The sequence below is a fragment of the Canis lupus genome, chromosome 7, assembly GCF_011100685.1.
Source record: "Canis lupus familiaris isolate Mischka breed German Shepherd chromosome 7, alternate assembly UU_Cfam_GSD_1.0, whole genome shotgun sequence".
Taxonomy (NCBI): Eukaryota; Metazoa; Chordata; class Mammalia; order Carnivora; family Canidae; genus Canis; species Canis lupus.
The window spans coordinates 72741149-72760549 of record NC_049228.1 but is presented as its reverse complement, the minus strand read 5'-3'; the positions used below and the strand labels follow the sequence as shown (position 1 = coordinate 72760549).

Below are 19401 nucleotides of genomic sequence, written 5' to 3'. Positions count from 1 at the left end.
TGTTTACAGTTACATACTTTTGTGGATGAGGTTGGGATTTGGCCTTAGGTCACCTGATCCCGAATTCAGCATTTTTCCTTGTTCTATTGTATGGTATTAAATGCTCTTTATTTGCGAAATTGTCCAAAAAATGAGATCAGTGTGTCTTAAGAGAAACATAAATTTATTCTTAAATACAAAATTGTGATCTTCCAGGTGTATGTCTACATATAACCTTGATTCGTCTAAAAACATGGACATAAGGAGTGTGGGTAATTTAACTCTGAAGTGAGAGGTAATGTTATTTTTGGGAGGAATATGTTTCTTCTATCTAGGCAGAATTTCAGTAGCAAATAAAGAAGTGTGAACCAAACATCCTAATCTAACAGAGTGATAGACAGCATTATTATGTATTTCTTTTTATGTTTGAATGATACAGTGATTATAAAAATGCATCAGTAACTGTTGTGCTCACATAATCAACTCTTGAATACTATTTCTTGTTACCGTTTCAGTTTTTGCAGTAGAACCTTTATGAGAAGATACTAGTGTTGTTTTGAATTATGTAAATTTCCTGTGTATTGAGTGGGTAAAAAGGGATGAAATTGGGGTAAAGAGCTGCCATAGAAAATTAGACTGATTCAGTTCATCATTTCACATGCAGTAGAACACAGGTAGATGGAGATTGGGTTATGGCTTCTCTACTTCCATCTCCTGCCTAGTAAATGGCCCTGTGAGGCTCATGATGTAGTCCACAGACCTTCAGCTGGGGCTTGTTGGAAAATGGTAACCTCAGGCCCAATCCCAGACCTACAGGATCAAGATCTGCATTTTAACACAATAACCAAGTGATCCAGTTGCATGTTAAATTTTGAGAAGAGCTGGATTATAGTTTTTATCAGGATGCCATTTTATTAATTGCATAAGGATATCTGTGATTTCCTTGGATGTGAAGCCTGCCAAGTAGAAATACTTGCATTTATGCCTTCATTCAGCAAATATTTTCTGAGCTAGATTAGGTGTTATGTAATGTTTTGGGGATGAAAAATGGTTAAGATACTGTCTGCCTTCAGTAAGCTCATCAAAGCAGGTGAAACTGATAAAAAGATGATGGTAGTGCAATGTGATAGCCTAATGATATAGATTTGTATATGATATTTCCAGGCTTCAGTAAACTACCCAGTTTAGCATGGGAAGAGAAGGGATGTCTACTTAAAAATATAGCCTGGCTCAAATTCAGTGTTTATCAAAGATTCAAATGTAGGAAATAAGCCACAAATGTAATACATAAAATAGGAGGTTTTTATAATTGGGAGTAGAAAAGGATTTTCTATTACTCAAATCGAGAAACAATGAATGAAAAGTTTGATAATATCCTCTCTTAAACAACAAAAATTTCTCTGCCATTTAAAAAATATCCTAAGATAAGTGAAAAAGACAAATGACAAACTGGGAAAAAAAGAAATTCATCTCAATAGGACTAATCTTCCTAATTTATCAAGACCCAAAGATGAGTAATCATTCCAACAGAAAATGGACCAAGGATGTAAAAAAGATATTTCACAGGGGATGGCTGGGTGGCTTAGTGGTTAAGCGTCTGCTTTCAGCTCAGGGTGTGATCTTGGGGTCCTGTGATTGAGTCCCACATCAGGCTCCCCGCAAGGAGCCTCCTTCTGCCTCTGCCTGTGTCTTTATCTCTCTCTGTGTCTCTCATGAATAAATTTTTAAAAATCTTAAAAAAAGTATTTCACAGGATAAAGGAAATACAAGTGGCTTTTAAATATACAAAGTAATCTTCAATTTCTTCATAATGGAACATGCAAATTAAAACTATAGTGAGATATTTTTCACTATTCATCTTGGCAAACACCCCAAAATTTGATAACATAGCTTGTTGACAAGACTGTAGGAAAACAGGCCCTGATCCAAGGCTTATGGGGCTGTTGAATGGGGCACCTCATGTGAGGATTAGCAGCAGGAAAACATGAGTCTCTGTTAACCAGCAGTTTCACTTCTCCCCCCCTCGCCACAAGATTTACTTATTTGTTTGAAAGAGAGAATAGGCAAGCATGAGCAGGGAGAGGGGCAGAGGGAGAATCTCAAACAGACTCCATGCTGAGTGTGGAGCCCAACTTGGGGCTTGATTTCATGACCCTGATCAGGTTCATGACCTGAGTTGAAACCAAGAATCTGATGCTGAACTAATTGAGCCACCCAGGTATTCCCTGTCAGTTTTGCTTCTGAGAAGAGAAGTCATTCCATAGATACCCTTGCACATATGCAAAATGACATAAGTGATAATTTTTCACTCTAGCATTATATGACAGGGAAAAAAGATTAGAAACAACCTAAACATCCATAAATATGGAACCAGTTAGGTAAATCCTGAAATATCCATTAAGTATAATACTGTGCAGCTGTGAAGAAAGATGGAGAATGGTCTTCATAACCTGACAAAGATCTCTGAGGTATTTTGTTAAATGAAAAAAGCGGTAGAAAACAGTATTATAATGTGCTACCTTTGTGTGTAAGAGCAGGAAAATAAGAATATATATTCATGTTTCTTTGTATTTTCATAAAGAAAACTTGGCAAGGATGTATTAGAGTCTAATAACAGTGATTACTGGGTGGAGGTACTGTGAATTGGCTAGATGGAGGAAGATGGGTGGGAAAGTTTTCACTGTACTACTTCATTCTATGTTTATTTTTTTGCCTTGAACGATATGAATTCAAAAAAACAAATTATGTATATAGAAAGATATCAAGGTTAGGCATTCCAGCACAATCAGTTGTATATGGCCATATTGTCAAGTGGTAGCTTGATTTGCTTCCCCATCATTAAAGAAACATTGGTCACGTACGTATCTCAATATATGTGGATTATTTGTTTATTTGAAAATTGTATGATTTACTATTATATAAATTGTATTTTGTACCTCAAAACTATAGACCAAAAAAGAAACTAAAAATGTGTAATATAAAAACAAAATTAACAGTATTTATTTTAACAGTTACAAACAAGTTTGCTATAATTAAAATATTAATATGCATGATTCTTTTTTGAAAGCTTGATTCAAAGCTTTGTGTTGCCATTATCTGCAGTCTGCTTTTTAGGTTTGATTGTAATGGTTGTCACAGCCAGGATGACTGACTATCCTGGTTTGTCTAGAGCCTAGGAGTTCCCCAAGTATGAGACTTCAGTGCTGTGATTGTGTTAGTCCTGAGAAAACAGGGGCAGTCCCCCTTGGCATAGCTTAAAAAGATATATCCCAAAGAGATATAGAGCTAACTTGAAGAAGTGATTATTTGCCAAACCTACTAAGTCATAACACTCATTTCTCAGCATCCCCCATCAATTATGTGAAGGTTTTTGTGTATTTCAGCTACTGAATTTTCATCTTCCCTGTTTTTCTTGGGAACCAATCAAAAGTGTTGCATATTTATATTTCCAAAAGTGACTTCAAAGCCTGCTGAAACCCTTCATTTGGAGGATGTTAGAATTGGGAAACTCTGTTCCCCAATTTTTAAGTGTATAATTGTGAATTTGTGTAGGGGGCATACATTGTCTATGGCCACAAAATTATGTAAATGAAACACATTTCTGGATACCCATTAACAAATGCTTTTTTCTTCTTTATCTTTTACAAAAAGCAGTTGTCACCTTAGTCTTTGTTAGGTGGTCAACCTTCCCTCCAGAGTTGCCACGAGAGTGTGTCTGCTGAATTACCTGCTCTGTGGAGGGAACCTCTGCCCTGTTCCTATTGGGCACTTGTGTTGTTGGTTGTATTCAGTCTTTGGTTTTTTCGAAGGAATCTTTGAAGTCATTTGTCTCTTCTCTGCAGGTCAGTTTGGGTAAAATTAGGGAATGTAGTTTTTTTTATGATTTTATTTACTTAGGGAGAGAGAGCAGAGTAGAAAGAGAGAGAGAGTACAAAAGTGGAGAGTACAAGCAGGGTTGAGGGGCAGAGGAAGAGGGAGAAGCAGACTCCCTGCTGAGCAAGGAGCCCAATGTGGGGCTCCATCCCAGGACCCCAGGATCATGACCTGAGCCAATGGCAGACACTTAACTGTCTGAGCCACTCAGGCACCTCTAAAATTAGACAACATAATCTTAACTGAGCCCTAATAAACTATTCTAGATGCCAGTAGGCTGAAGGAAAAGGTATGGTGGAGACCTTGGCTTTGGTGTGGACTTGCCTCTTCCGTGCCTGCCTCTGGTGTGACTGTCACACCCAGGCAGTAGGGAGACACCCTTATCAACTTCAGCATTAACTGTTATTGCTGTTATTCTTTTTGGATTTTAGCCAACAAAGAATTAAGACAGTAATAAAGGATTACTCCTATGGATCATGGCATGCCTCCTGGGGTTTGCACACCCACTTGATGGTGCTGGCTACTGATGTATTGTCCCTGTCTTTATGGTGCTTTTCATGGCTTGGCTTCCTGCACACAGAAAAGTTAGTTTCCAGTGTGTCAAACAGTTATCCAAAAATACAGTCTAAACCACATTTTATGTGTTCTAGGAGCAAGCTGAAGAAGAAAAGAAGCCCATGGATGATGCAACCCCATTGAGTCACGGTAATCATCACCATCCTTTATAGTTTTGGTCCTCAATGAATAACTTTTAAATGAAGTTTCTATTAGATAGCTTTTGTTGTTTTAGGTTTATTGTTTTGTTGTTTTAGGTTTATTAATTTTTTAAAAAGATTTTTATTTATTCATGAGAGAGAGAGGGAGTAAGAGAGAGCATGAGCAGGGGGAGGGGGAGAGGGAGAGAGACAAGCAGACTCCCCACTGAGCAGGGAGGCTGACACAGGGCTGGATCCCAAAACCCCAGGATCATGACTTGAGCCTATGGCAGATGCTTAACCGTCTGAGCCAACCAGGCGCCACTAGGTTTATTAATTTAAGTCTATAATCATAGTATCATTTATTGACACTGCCAATAAATTTATTTATTGACTCTTCTGTAGACTTTATTAGTCATTTAAGATTTTCAAATATATACATCAAGAAAAAAATCTGAAGCTCTGATCTTGTTTGCCTTTTAAAAATGCTTTAAGTAAAACAGCTTCTGATTTATAAACCTTTCCTGAGAATAAACAATAAGAGAGGCTACTTAGTTTATTATAATTCTCTGCTTGAGCTGTTCCCAGAGTAGTTTAATCTTTTAATGATTGCATTTGTCCTCTTCCATTGAAGTTATGTTTTAGTGGAGATTGTACATTTGCTCTAAATGAATATCCCTCATTTTGGCTATTAATAAATCAGCAGGTTTTAGATAACAGCTTTTTAATATTCAGTGAATACTCCGACATTTTAAATTTATTTGTTTACTTATTTGTAATTATTTATTTTTTTTAAGAGAGAGAGCAAGCGGGGGAAGGGCAGAGGGAGAGAGAGAATCTTAGGCAGGCTCCATGCCCAGTGCAAGAGCCCAGTGAGGGGCTCGATCTCATGACCCTGAGATCATGAGTTGAACTGAAATCTAGTCAGATGCTTAACTGAGCCACCCAGGCGCCCCTCTGATGTTTTAAATTTAAATCAACAAATAGAGATGGTACTTCCCTAGAATATATATTACATTATTTTGTGATTGTTGCTATACAAGCAGATGACTGTTATTAAATTTTCTGTAAAATGTAGTTGAATGGCCCACATTTGTGCTCCTCTCCATGGAAGGAAGCATATAAATTTGATAAATCTTTTCTAATGATATTGAAAACTATGTTAAATATTTGTTGAGTGAGCTTTTTTAAAAAATAAACAATGGAAACAACTAAAAATACCTTGACAAAATGGCAAGCAAAAATTGAGGTTTTTAATGATCATTTTATATTGCTTAATTTGGGAACAGAATATTGAAAATTTGTGATCTTCCATCTAAATTCTTTTAAAATAAAAGTTGTTTTCTGCTATAAGCAAAATATGCTGCTTTAAATTCTTTTCTTCTCTTGCTGTCAGCCAGTCCCATCATGTTCTTTGCTGAAAAAGCAAAATAGAATGCAGTAATTTGGTAATTATGTAACTTGATGTTCAGCTCCATTGAAATATGCTTTAGTTATGCAACACTGGAATTCTAGAAATAAATTTGGACTGTACCTGGCCTTAATAGCAGAGTTTTTCTAAACATTATTTTTTTCTTATGAGAGAGAGATTGTGATTTATTAAGTTGTTGTTCTCCTCTGTAGCTACATTTTCATACTAATGCAAATTGTTTTAGGTTCTCTTATTCTATGTTTGAAATATTCATTGTAGAAAAGAAGATGCAGTTAGGCCAACAATTTAAAGAATGTTCAGCCTCAAAACTAAGATGTTTTAGTAATTTTGTATTCATAATTCCATTATAGCCAAATATATGTTTATTGTAAATAGTTTTTTTCAGTTTTAATAGAAAGTGACTTTTTGCCATTGTTCTTCCACTGTCAGACTCATTTTTATGGCAGCAGTCCATTCTCGAAAGTTTCACCTGTGGTTTATTCTTCCCAAATCTGAGGTGGTTGGTTCTGTTGAACATAGCTACGGGCTTAGAAGAAGGTTGGGATTTGGTTTGTGTCTACAGATGCAACAAACTTATAGTTGAAATGGAAATTGAATGAGAGAGAATTTTGAGAGAATTTTCAGGTACTGCTTTTAGTGGGATGAAGGAAACTATTCCCTAAATTGTCTATTGGTGTAATATTACAGTGGGGATTTTCTTCTTATAATTTCTGGAAATTGTTTAATATTTTTCTGGAGACTGCTTGTGAAACAAAAAAGAATTAGTCACTTACTGATGTCTTAAAAATAATAACAAAGATTACTTTGCTTTAAAGGTACACATTCATTTGGGGAATATAAATAATAGTGAAAGGGAATATAAGGGAAGGGAGAAGAAATGTGTGAGAAATATCAGAAAGGGAGACAGAACGTAAAGACTGCTAACTCTGGGAAACGAACTAGGGTGGTAGAAGGGGAGGAGGGCGGGGGGTGGGAGTGAATGGGTGACGGGCACTGGGGGTTATTCTGTATGTTGGTAAATTGAACACCAATAAAAAATAAATTAAAAAATTAAAAATAAATAAATAAATAATGTTACACATATGTCTTTATATGTGAACAGAAAATTGTATTGAAAAGTAAACACTTGATTCTTAGTCCTGATTTTACAACAAGGAAGGCATTTCTTTGAAAATCATTACAAAATAATTTATTGAATGTGCAATCTGTGCCACTAGTAGTGCCTCCTGTGTTACAGATGATGAAGCTTTGAGAGGCCCTTTGACTGTTTTAGGGAAAACAATTCGTGAATGGTGGATCCGGGATTTGAACCTACATCTAGCAAGTTCTAAAGCCTGTGCCCTTTCTACTTTACCTGTTATTTAACATTCTCCCTTCTTCATAGCTATTAAGACAAAAGTAGAGAAAATGAATCTTGCTTAGAAATGTGATGTGAAGAGTAAGAGCTACTAAGTAAGGTGCTATTATAGCTGTGTAATATAGCTGTGTAATATAGCTGAACTAGATTTTTCCTGACATAATCATGACCCAAAGTTAATTTTGTTTGGTTCTTTTGGACACTCTCTGAGCTATATTATTCCTGGTGATTCAAAAAATTTAGCAATTGTCTTGGATACTCCTAAGAAAAGGTTTGTTTTAGTAAGTATTATTTGTTAATAATGATTTATGACGGAAGGTATCCAATTAGTATTATCAATCACTGCGTAATCCCAGACCTCTACATTTGAAGTCTCCAAGATAAAAACAGCCCATTTCTTCAGTTAGACAAGTGATCTGGCTTTTCTCCTTCTAAATTTTAAATGTTTTTAACTAATGCTAATATTTGGTTCAGTGTTGGGGCAGTGAGGTCTTTATAAACACAAAAAGAGTAGAAGAAATTATAAAGGAAAATAAGATGTATACACCTCCAAATTAAGCTTTATACATCAAAGAACATCATAATAAAATTAAAATGGAAATAATAAACTAGCAAATATTTACCACAACTACTGACAGAAGGTCCGTAAACACAATGGATTTAGAAAATACTAAGTAAGATACACTAAAATCTCAGTGCAGAAGCAGACAAAGTGTGAACAGGCAATTCATGGAAGAGTGAATGAAGGTAGCTAAAACATAAATGTGTTGAATACATTTAGTCTTACTAGGAAGCAAAGAAATACATATTTAAATGTAATGATGAACATTTTTTAAGCCTCCCAATTAACAGTAATTAAAAACAGACTGATACCACTGGGGTTGGGGGAGCTGGCTGTCTGTACACAGCTGTTGGGAGTACCAGTTGTTCCATTGTTTTGGGGGACATATTAATGGCATTTATCAGAAATTTAAATGAACATTTCCTTCAACTCAGGAAGTTCTGGAATTTCTCCCAATGAAATAAGTCATCTGCATGGAATTTATGCATAGGATATTCATTGTGGTACTAATTATAAATGGGGAAAAGTTGGAAATAATGTAAATGTCCATTGAATTTGGAATAGATTTTTCAAGTCTACTGTATGTGGGCAATTGTGTGTCATTTGAGTGCTTTTTTTAAAAAAAAAGATTATTTATTATTGATTTATGAGAGACAGAGAGAGGTAGAGACACAGGCAGAGGAAGAAGCAGGCTCCACGCAAGGAGCCTGATGTGGGACTCAATCCCAGGATCCCGGGATCATGACCTGAGCCAAAGGCAGACATTCAACTGCTGAGCCACCCAGGCATCTTAAGTGCTTTTTTAAAAAAAGAATTACATGGCAGGGAAAGCTTATGATAACATATTAAGGGAGAAGACAGAAAGCTCAGGATAGTAATCTCAGTGATGGTTGAAAAAAAAATCACATCTATAGGATAGAAAGAAAGATGTTAACAATTATTATCTCCAAGTTGTGAAGTAGAAGAATTCTTTCTATATTTTCTAAGTTTTTTTGTTTGTTTGTTTGTTTTACAATTCAGTAGGTAGGTAATCAGGTAATCATGGTACAGTCAGGTTATCAGGTCAAGATTGAAAAATAAATTTGGAAACTTCTGAACATTAAAAGCTTCAGTTTGTGCAGTGGAGAGTGCTGTTAGAATGTCTGTTTTGGGATTTCTTCCCTTTTTTTAAGTAAACTTTTCATTTTGGAATAATTTTAGATTTGAGAAAAGTTGTGAAGGTAGTACAGACAGTCCTGTATGCCCCTCACCGAATTTCTGCTAACCTCAATATCTTATATATTTGTCAGAACTAAGAAATTAACATTGTACATCACGATCAATAAACTGTATACTTTATTCAAATCCACCAATTCTTCTACTAATGCGTTTTCTGTTTCCAAATCCAGTCCTGAATATCACTTTGCGTTATCACTGGGTGCAGATTTCCTTTACTCCAGAGTCTCTTGTCTTGTTATTTGTGGCTGGAAGTTGCTATCAGCCTGGGAGTTTCTCGAGAGCCATATTGTTTCCTTACTTGCCAACAACTTATCCTGTCCTCACCATCTGGCATCTATACTCAGTCATCCCCCTACAACTCTTCTTACCTCTCACACCAGCGCCACATGGATGGTCACCAACATTTTGTCCATTGAATGGAATGAGGGACCTCCCAAATCAGTGGAAGCTTCCCTCTTCTTATTTTTCTTACTTTTTAGATTTCGCATAGCCTTTACAGGTGAACTCTTTGTTCCCAGATCTTGAATCTGCTTCTCCTGTAGCACCATTTTCCACTTGGAGTCAGTCTAGAGTTCTGGAGACATTCTCGACCCCTCCTTCTTATGTACCCTTACGTCTCGCCAAACAATTCCCAACTTTTCTCCACTCATCTCTATTGGATCTCTCAAATAATATCTTCCAACTTAATCATTTTCAATTGTTTAGTGTTTTTTTTTTTTTTTTTAAACCCTCTCTTCCCTAGCTAAGATCTGAAATTCTGTTAGTAAAAGGCTGGCCGACCTGCTTGCCTGTCTGCCTTCCTTCCTCCCTCCTTTCCTTCCTTTCTAAAGATTTTATTTATTTATTTGAGAGAGAGACAGAAAATATGCAGAAGAGGGAAGCAGAGGAAGAGGGAGAAGCTCCACTGAGCAGAGAGCCCGATGTGGGTTCAATCCTAGGATCCTGAGATCATGACCTGAGCTGAAGGCAGATGTTTAACCAACTGAACCCAGGTGCCCCTCTAGATTATCATTAGAGGCCGCTAAGCATCTGGCATCTGACTGATACCTGCCACCAAACCTTGCCTTCCCCTGTTTTGCTTCAGTCCAACAGAATATGCAGTCTAGATCTTGCTATCTGAAGAATGGTGTCTTCAGCCTAGAGTCCTCTTCTTCTGGCCTCATCCAAGTAGCTGTTTCCTTCATAACCTCATTATCTTCACTACTTTGCTTATTTTGTGTTTTTCTCCCTATTATGTTTTCTCTCAGCATATCCTAGGGCATTTGGCTTTTAAAAATTAAGTTATGGGCTGGGAGGAGCAAGATGGCGGAAGAGCAGGGTCCCCAAATCACCTGTCCCCACCAAATTACCTAGAAAACCTTCCAATCATCCTGAAAATCTATGAATTCGGCCTGAGAATTAAAGAGAGAACACCTGGAATGCAACAGTGAGAAGAGTTCGCGCTTCTATCAAGGTAGGAAGACGGGGAAAAAGAAATAAAGGAACAAAGGCCTCCAAGGGGGAGGGGCCCCGCGAGGAGCCGGGCTGAGGCCAGGGGCGAGTGTCCCCAGGACAGGACAGCCCCGTCCCGGAGGAGCAGGAGCTGCACCGACCTTCCCGGGCGGAAAGGGGCTCCCAGGGGGTTGGAGCAGGACCCAGGAGGGCGGGGATGCCCTCGGGCTCCCGGGGACACTAACAGCACCTGCGCCCCGGGAGAGTGCGCCGAGCTCCCTAAGGGCTGCAGCGCACGGCGGGACCCGGCGGGACCCGGAGCAGCTCGGAGGGGCTCGGGCGGCGGCTCCGCGGAGGGGGCTGCGCGGCCCGGGAGCGCGAATCCAACAGCGCAGGCCCCGGAGCACAGGGCGCCGGGACACAGCCCAGGATCCCGCCTCCCCCGGGACAGGCAGAGGCCGGGAGGGCCCAGGACAGCGAGGACGCTCCTGCCCCAGCTGAGCAGATCAGCGGCCCCGCCCCGGAGCCTCCAGGCCCTGCACACAGAGTTCCTGCCGGAGCTGAATCCAGGTTTCCAGAGCTGCCCCGCCACTGGGGCTGTTCCTCCTGCGGCCTCACGGGGTAAACAACCCCCACTGAGCCCTGCACCAGGCAGGGGCAGAGCAGCTCCCCCAACTGCTAACGCCTGAAAATCAGCACAACAGGCCCCTCCCCCAGAAGACCAGCTAGACTGACAACTTCCAGGAGAAGCCAAGGGACTTAAAGTACACAGAATCAGAAGATACTCCCCCGTGGTTCTTTTTTTGTTTTGTTTTGTTTTTTTTTTTTGTTTTGTTTTGTTTTGTTTTTGTTTTGTTTTGTTTTGTTTTGCTTTTTGATTTGTTTCCTTCCCCCACCCCCTTTTTTCTCCTTTCTTTTTCTCTTTTTCTTCTTTTTTTTTTTCGTGTTTTTTTTTCTTCCCTTTTTTTTCTCTTTCTCTTTTCTTTCCTTCTTTCTCTCCTCTCTTTTTCTCTTTTTCCCAATACAACTTGCTTTTGGCCACTCTGCACTGAGCAAAATGACTAGAAGGAAAACCTCACCTCAAAAGAAAGAATCAGAAACAGTCCTCTCTCCCACAGAGTTACAAAATCTGGATTACAATTCAATGTCAGAAAGCCAATTCAGAAGCACTATTATACAGCTACTGGTGGCTCTAGAAAAAAGTATAAAGGACTCAAGAGACTTCATGACTGCAGAATTTAGAGCTAATCAGGCAGAAATTAAAAATCAATTGAATGAGATGCAATCCAAACTAGAAGTCCTAACGACGAGGGTTAACGAGGTGGAAGAACGAGTGAGTGACATAGAAGACAAGTTGATAGCAAAGAGGGAAACTGAGGAAAAAAGAGACAATTAAAAGACCATGAAGATAGATTAAGGGAAATAAACGACAGCCTGAGAAAGAAAAACCTACGTTTAATTGGGGTTCCCGAGGGCGCCGAAAGGGCCAGAGGGCCAGAATATGTATTTGAACAAATTCTAGCTGAAAACTTTCCGAATCTGGGAAGGGAAACAGGCATTCAGATCCAGGAAATAGAGAGATCCCCCCCTAAAATCAATAAAAACCGTTCAACACCTCGACATTTAATAGTGAAGCTTGCAAATTCCAAAGATAAAGAGAAGATCCTTAAAGCAGCAAGAGACAAGAAATCCCTGACTTTTAGGGGGAGGAGTATTAGGGTAACAGCAGACCTGTCCACAGAGACCTGGCAGGCCAGAAAGGGCTGGCAGGATATATTCAGGGTCCTAAAGGAGAAGAACATGCAACCAAGAATACTTTATCCAGCAAGGCTCTCATTCAAAACGGAAGGAGAGATAAAGAGCTTCCAAGACAGGCAGCAACTAAAAGAATATGTGACCTCCAAACCAGCTCTGCAAGAAATTTTAAGGGGGACTCTTAAAATTCCCCTTTAAGAAGAAGTTCAGTGGAACAGTCCACAAAAACAAGGACTGAATAGATATCATGATGACACTAAACTCATATCTCTCAATAGTAACTCTGAATGTGAACGGGCTTAATGACCCCATCAAAAGGCGCAGGGTTTCAGACTGGATAAAAAAGCAGGACCCATCTATTTGCTGTCTACAAGAGACTCATTTTAGACAGAAGGACACCTACAGCCTGAAAATAAAAGGTTGGAGAACCATTTACCATTCAAATGGTCCTCAAAAGAAAGCAGGGGTAGCCATCCTTATATCAGATAAACTAAAATTTACCCCAAAGACTGTAGTGAGAGATGAAGAGGGACACTATATCATACTTAAAGGATCTATTCAACAAGAGGACTTAACAATCCTCAATATATATGCCCCGAATGTGGGAGCTGCCAAATATATCAATCAATTATTAACCAAAGTGAAGAAATACTTAGATAATAATACACTTATACTTGGTGACTTCAATCTAGCTCTTTCTATACTCGATAGGTCTTCTAAGCACAACATCTCCAAAGAAACGAGAGCTTTAAATGATACACTGGACCAGATGGATTTCACAGATATCTACAGAACTTTACATCCAAACTCAACTGAATACACGTTCTTCTCAAGCGCACATGGAACTTTCTCCAGAATAGACCACATATTGGGTCACAAATCGGGTCTGAACCGATACCAAAAGATTGGGATTGTCCCCTGCATATTCTCAGACAATAATGCCTTGAAATTAGAACTAAATCACAACAAGAAGTTTGGAAGGACCTCAAACACGTGGAGGTTAAGGACCATCCTGCTAAAAGATAAAAGGGTCAACCAGGAAATTAAGGAAGAATTAAAAAGATTCATGGAAACTAATGAGAATGAAGATACAACCGTTCAAAATCTTTGGGATGCTGCAAAAGCAGTCCTAAGGGGGAAATACATTGCAATACAAGCATCCATTCAAACACTGGAAAGAACTCAAATACAGAAGCTAACCTTACACATAAAGGAGCTAGAGAAAAAACAGCAAATAGATCCTACACCCAAGAGAAGAAGGGAGTTAATAAAGATTTGAGCAGAACTCAACGAAATCGAGACCAGAAGAACTGTGGAACAGATCAACAAAACCAGGAGTTGGTTCTTTGAAAGAATTAATAAGATAGATAAACCATTAGCCAGCCTTATTAAAAAGAAGAGAGAGAAGACTCAAATTATGCTTTTGCTTAAGTTTAATAGAAAACAGTAATGTAGGGGAGCCTAGGTGTCTCAGTTAAGTGTCCAGCTCTTGATTTGGCTCAGGTAATGATCTCAGAGCCATGGGATCAAGCCCCACGTCAGGCTCTGTGCTTAGTCTGTGGCCTGCTTGTCCTTCTCCCTCTGCTCCTCCCCACTCTATCTTTCTTAAATAAAATCTTAAAAAAAAAAAAGAAAGAAAACAGCAATGTAACTATGCACCTAGCAAACGTGAAAAAATGTGTCCATAACTTTATATAATTTTTAAATTTCCCTAACAATCATACACTAAAAATTAAAACTTTAAAAACAACAGTTGTCAGCATGGGAATAAGACTCAGGATGGTGAATACAAGGGTAACATAAAAAAAAATAAAAAATAAAAATTAAGTTATGTAATATGCTATGTCTCCCACTTAAATTGGGTATCTTTTAAAGGCATGTAATCAGGTCCAATCCGGCCAGTAGAATTTATCTCTTAGCATCCTAAAGTAATAATTTAGTAGAGCTCTGAAGGATTAATTAGCTAAGTGGCCTGAGGAAGAAGAATAATTAACACAGCTTCCAAAAGTGCTTAACGTACTTTCAAGGAGTAGTTTTGGTGTTGGGGGATATGGTTCATTAAGTGATTCTAAAAGATTCAAAGATAGTCCTTTGAGCGTTATCCCTGAAGTCTTTTGTTAGAGTAACTAGTTTACTTCCTTGGTGTAATGACAGAAATACTTCCTTGCAAAATAATTATATGTCAGTGGAAATAATACCTACATTTTCAAAACGTGGTGAGAGGTCTGTTCATTCCCACCAAGGGAGTCCTTACCCAAAAATGGACAGCAACATCAGAAAAGGGAAAACCAAATCGATTTTGCTTTAGTCAGTTCTTATTTTTACAAATGGCATTTACTGTCATTAAATGGATAGTTAAATGTTTATGTGTTTGGCTGCTTTGAACTCAAGGAATTATATTTTCATTGAGTTCTGAAACTGTCACTACGTAATAAGCAGGGAACTTCTTTGTAACTAATGTACTTTTCTTGGCAGAAACTTTTGTAAAATGCATCCGGATGCCACTGTAACAAAAATACTACTGTGTAAAAAATAGTTTTTAGTGTAGACTTTCAAATAATTTATTTACTCTTGATAGTGAGCTAATTTTTGAAATTAAATAATCAAGTTGCCAAACCTCCCGAATAATATTCTGTCTCTCCTGGTGAATTAGTTGTAGTGTGGATATACATTCTCACAAAGGAAAGGAGCATGTTTATTTTCTGCTGGGACTCAGTCAATAGATGAAATCAATGAATAAAACTGTAAAGCACAGAGAGAGAAAGGCCATGTTGAATTCCTTAATATATGAAAGCAGACATCATATGAAAATTTTACACCATTAAAGAAATCCTTTTTTTTTTTTTCATTAAAGAAATTCTTGAGAAAGCTTCCAGATTATGTATGTTCTCACGCAGTCCTGCAGAGGAGCCTCTACTACTTTATTAGAGGTCCCTGGTGGATGATAAGAGTATTGAACTCTGAAAAGGGGACTGAGTGCCCTGACTTTTAGATTGATTTAGCCAACGAAAATGTCACAGAGCACTACTTGGTTCCAGTGGAGTTGTTTGGGAAGGTTTCAAGGTGTGCAGGCCTCATAGTTGTAAGGAGGGCCTGGCTGCGGCCGGCTACCATCTCTTGCCTAAGCAAAACACCCCATCTTCTCCTCCTGAAGGTCTTCCTTTTTCTGTTCCTAAGATTGGAGACTTTTGTTTAACCAAAGGATTCTTTCCACTAATGTGCTTTGCTTTTTTAAAGCATATTTGATTTTTGTTCAGCATAATTACCTTTTGCTACTGAGATTAAAGCTGCTGCTTTGGGGGCATTTCAATATTCGTTTGAACCTAAACGGTTTTCTGTGAAATATTTAATTTGGACTATGGGCGTATTTGCTGACATGCCTATGTTTAATGACTACTTCATCTCCCTGTGCTTTTTTAGCACTATATTCTTTCCTTAAATACATTTCTTAACACTTTGGAACTATTTCAAACTTAAGAAAAAGTTGCAAGTACAGCTCAGAGACATTTTTTTTTTCTGAATTCCAGAGTATATTGACTACCTAATACCTCATCACCCCCAAACACTTGAGCATGTATGTCCTCTATACAAGATCATGCCCTGCACTGCTGCAGTCCACTGTTCAAGACAAGAAGTTAAAGTCCATATCTTACTGCCATGCGGGCTGCAGAACCCAGTTGGGTTTCACCAGTGATCTGACGATGCCCTCGATGGGGAAGGGAGCCAGTTCAGAACATGGCTTGCAGTTCCTTACCTGCCTCTTCAGGCTCCTCCATCTAGACTAGCTCCACAGCTTCCCCTGGACTTGACCTTGATACGCTTGAAGCGCACAGGCCAGTTATTTTGTATGTTCCTCATTTTAGGTTTGTCTGATATTTCCTCAGGATTAGACTCAAGTTGGACATCTTTGGGGCAGTATCACAGAAGTGATGCTTTTTTCCCCTCGCTCTTGGCCTCCTGTTAGATGGCACACAATTATTATTTGTCCCATTTCTGAGGATAACTTACTTTGGTCTCTTGATTAAGCTGGTGTCTACCAGGTTTCTCCACTGTAAAGCTACGGTTTTTTCTTTGGAATTAGTGAGTTTTATAGAGAGGAAATTAGAAGCTCTAAATACTTTATTTTTCCACTTTACTTAATTATTTTCTTTCTCTTTCTCTCTCCTTCCTTCCTTCTTCCTTCCTTTCTTCTTCCTTCCTTCTATTTATTTATCTAATTTATTTATTTCAATATGGACTTGTGGCTCCTTCATTGGATTTTAATCAATTTCTGTCAGTTTTTTGGTACTCAAATTGACCGATGTTTGGCCAGTAGGAGCCCCTTCAAGTTGGGGTTGGTGTCTTTTTTGATATATCTGTATTATTCTTTGAGTGCTTCCATATTCTGTGACTCAAGATGTTTTAGGTTTATCTTATATTCTCCCTTCCTTGAATCAGTATTCTCTCCAGAGAGGCCTGGTTCTTTTTCACACATGAAAAAGAACACACTTTTTAAGTGTGTTCACTGCTATTAGGTTATTGTTGCTCTCAGGCCCTCTCAGTGGACCTCAGAGCTAAGGAGTATCTCTTTGTATGTTTATATGCACATATCTGCATACATACAGATTTATACACACTACACACACACACACACACACGCTTCATGTCAGTATTTTTATTTATATCATTCTCTCTCTGTATATGAATTCACAGTAATATCTCCATTTCCAGGCTGATCCTTCAAGATTAATTTTAGTTTTGCCATTCATAGATTTGAATTTCAATTTTTGACAGAATTGTAGCTCCCGTTATCTTTAGTATATTTGCTTATTTGCTAAAGCCTCCTCTGTGTAACTGTTTTTGCCACTGACCCATCCCTGGCATATGTGACCACCTTGTCTCACTCGGGCTCCACCATGGTGGGCTGCTCCCCCTAAGATGCCATCTTCAAGCTCCTTTGCTCAGGCTGCTGCTCTGTAGCACACCATCCTCACCCTGCACCAGGCTGCCCGTCCAGGGGAAGCCCTTCTTGCTCCATTTGGACTCTGACTCTACACTCTAGGCCAGCTTCCCAAGTAGATGCCCTCAACACCTTAGTTAAGATTCCTCAAGGGATGGCTCACTGGTTGAGCATCTGTCTTCCACTTAGGTCATGATCCTGGAGTTCTGGGATCAAGTCCCACTTTGGGCTCCCCACGGGGAGCCCGCTCTCCCTCTGCCTGTGTCTTGGCCTCTCTCATGAATAAATAAATAAAAATATTCTTTTAAAAAAGATTCTTCTATACAGAGAAGATTAGCATGGCCCCTGCGCAAGGATGACACGCAAATTCGTGAAGCGTTCCATATTTAAAAAAAAAAAAAAAAAAAAAAAAAGATTCTTCTACTCCCTGCTCCATGCCAAGGCATCCTTCTGTGGGGACACCCCCCCACCCTGCCAGGTTGTCATACTCTGTGCTGGACTCCCCCACATGTGGATATTTTCCTTGCAGCCCCTCAACCCTGCCATCCTCCCATGTGGATGCTCCCTGTTCTCCTCACATACGGCTTTAGAATAGGGGAAGGGATGGACAGTCAGGAAGGAAAGAGAAGGAAAAGTCCAGGAGGGTGAGAAGAATGGTATCAAGTCTTGAAGAGGAGATCAGAAGAAAATGAGGAGCTCCTGAAGTGGTGAAGCAAACAGGGCAGCGAGTTTTGGGGTAGGGGTAGGGGTCCTGCTCATATCTCCTGGCTGTCTGCCTCTCTCTTCCCGGTGTGTGCATGTGCAAGCGAGTAGTACTTGAGGGTCCTGTGTATCAGGGTAATCCAGTTGTTAACAGTCATCTGAAGGGTTCCACCTTTCTGTGTGCATGGTACTTTCTGATTTCACTATAGGCTTCAGGTAGGCATTCAGCTATGCACCCTCATTCTCCCAGCCCTCGTGGGACATAATTCCCAATGTAGCCCAGGGAGAGTCAAGTATGGCAGTCGGGTCTCAGTGCCTGGGTCCCTTGTGGATGTGGCACTGGGGCTTTCACAGAATCTGTGCATGGATTTCCCTCAAAAGTCAGAAGGAAATAGGAATTGGTGGTGTGTTCTTGTTTCAGTGTTTAAGTGCAAAGATACATTTGTACAGTAGCTCACTTCACAGAATAGATGAATCCCTTAGTAATTCACTGGGAAAATTCATGACTTGAATCTTATTTTTCTACTGATTTCCATATGTATAATTGAACCCTACATTTAAAAAAAAAGCTTTACTTTAAGATGGCATCTAATTCCCAATGAAGATACTACAGTGTAATACACAGAAACTTCCCTAAAGTCCAGGCCAGGGCATGCAGGCAGGTGGGCACAGATAGGTGGCTGGGCCCTGGGTGTCTAGCCCTGTTTTTTGTCTTAAGCCCAGGGTAAATGTTGTCTTTTAGAAGTCCAAACTTTAATTTCTCATGTGATATATGAAAGGAAATAAAGAGCGTGTTGCTAGAATCAAAGAAACCTCTTTGAATCTTGGTTTTGCCACTTAACTGGCTGTGTGACTTCAACAATTATTTTACTTCTCTAAGCCCCAGTTTTCTTGCTTGTGAAATGAGAGTAATAGGTTATCTTAGCCTGTAATGCTACCAGCTTTGCATGAGAAAGTATTTAGAACGTATTTGGCTCTTGGTATATATTCAACAAATGGTATTTTTCTTGAACAGCTTAAATGGGGAATTTATGTATTCATTCTCAATAGTTTTTAGGTTCTTTTGGTATCAGTTCTTATATTTTGCTTAGAAGATTTCTTAAGGACAGTTTAGAAATTATTTACTCTAGAGAATTAACACTGAGTGAAACATTTTTTTAAAGAAATGTTTGTTATACTACTTAAGAAAGGAATTATTTTTCTTTGAGGAATAGACCAATACTAAGTTTAAACCTTTAATGTTTATTCATTTATTTTTAATAATCTCTACACCCAACGTGGGGCTCAAACTCACCAACCTGAGATCAAGATTCACATACTCCACTGACCGAGCCAGCCAGGCACCACTAAATCTTTAATTAAAAAAAAAATTCATTTGGTTTTCTTCTCTGATGTAACTGGAAGCAGCATGGTGTTTTGTCAGGAGTCTTTCCTGAAAAGCCTCTGGCGGGTAGCTAC

At 39.0% G+C, this 19401-nt stretch overlaps 1 protein-coding gene and 1 non-coding gene across 13 annotated transcripts in view; both read left to right on the top strand.

The window, feature by feature from the left end:
* The window catches only part of L3MBTL4 (L3MBTL histone methyl-lysine binding protein 4), a 499515-nt gene that overhangs the window by 129181 nt on the left and 350933 nt on the right, over positions 1-19401 (top strand). For all 12 annotated transcript variants that reach the window (XM_038543799.1, XM_038543800.1, XM_038543805.1 and 9 more), the window contains one exon: positions 4503-4557. In XM_038543799.1, coding sequence (XP_038399727.1) covers positions 4503-4557 — 55 coding nt within the window. The remainder of the gene's footprint in view (positions 1-4502; positions 4558-19401) is intronic.
* LOC119872780 lies at positions 17522-17631 on the top strand. Its single transcript, XR_005362796.1, has one exon. It is a non-coding gene; the product is annotated as a U6 spliceosomal RNA (small nuclear RNA).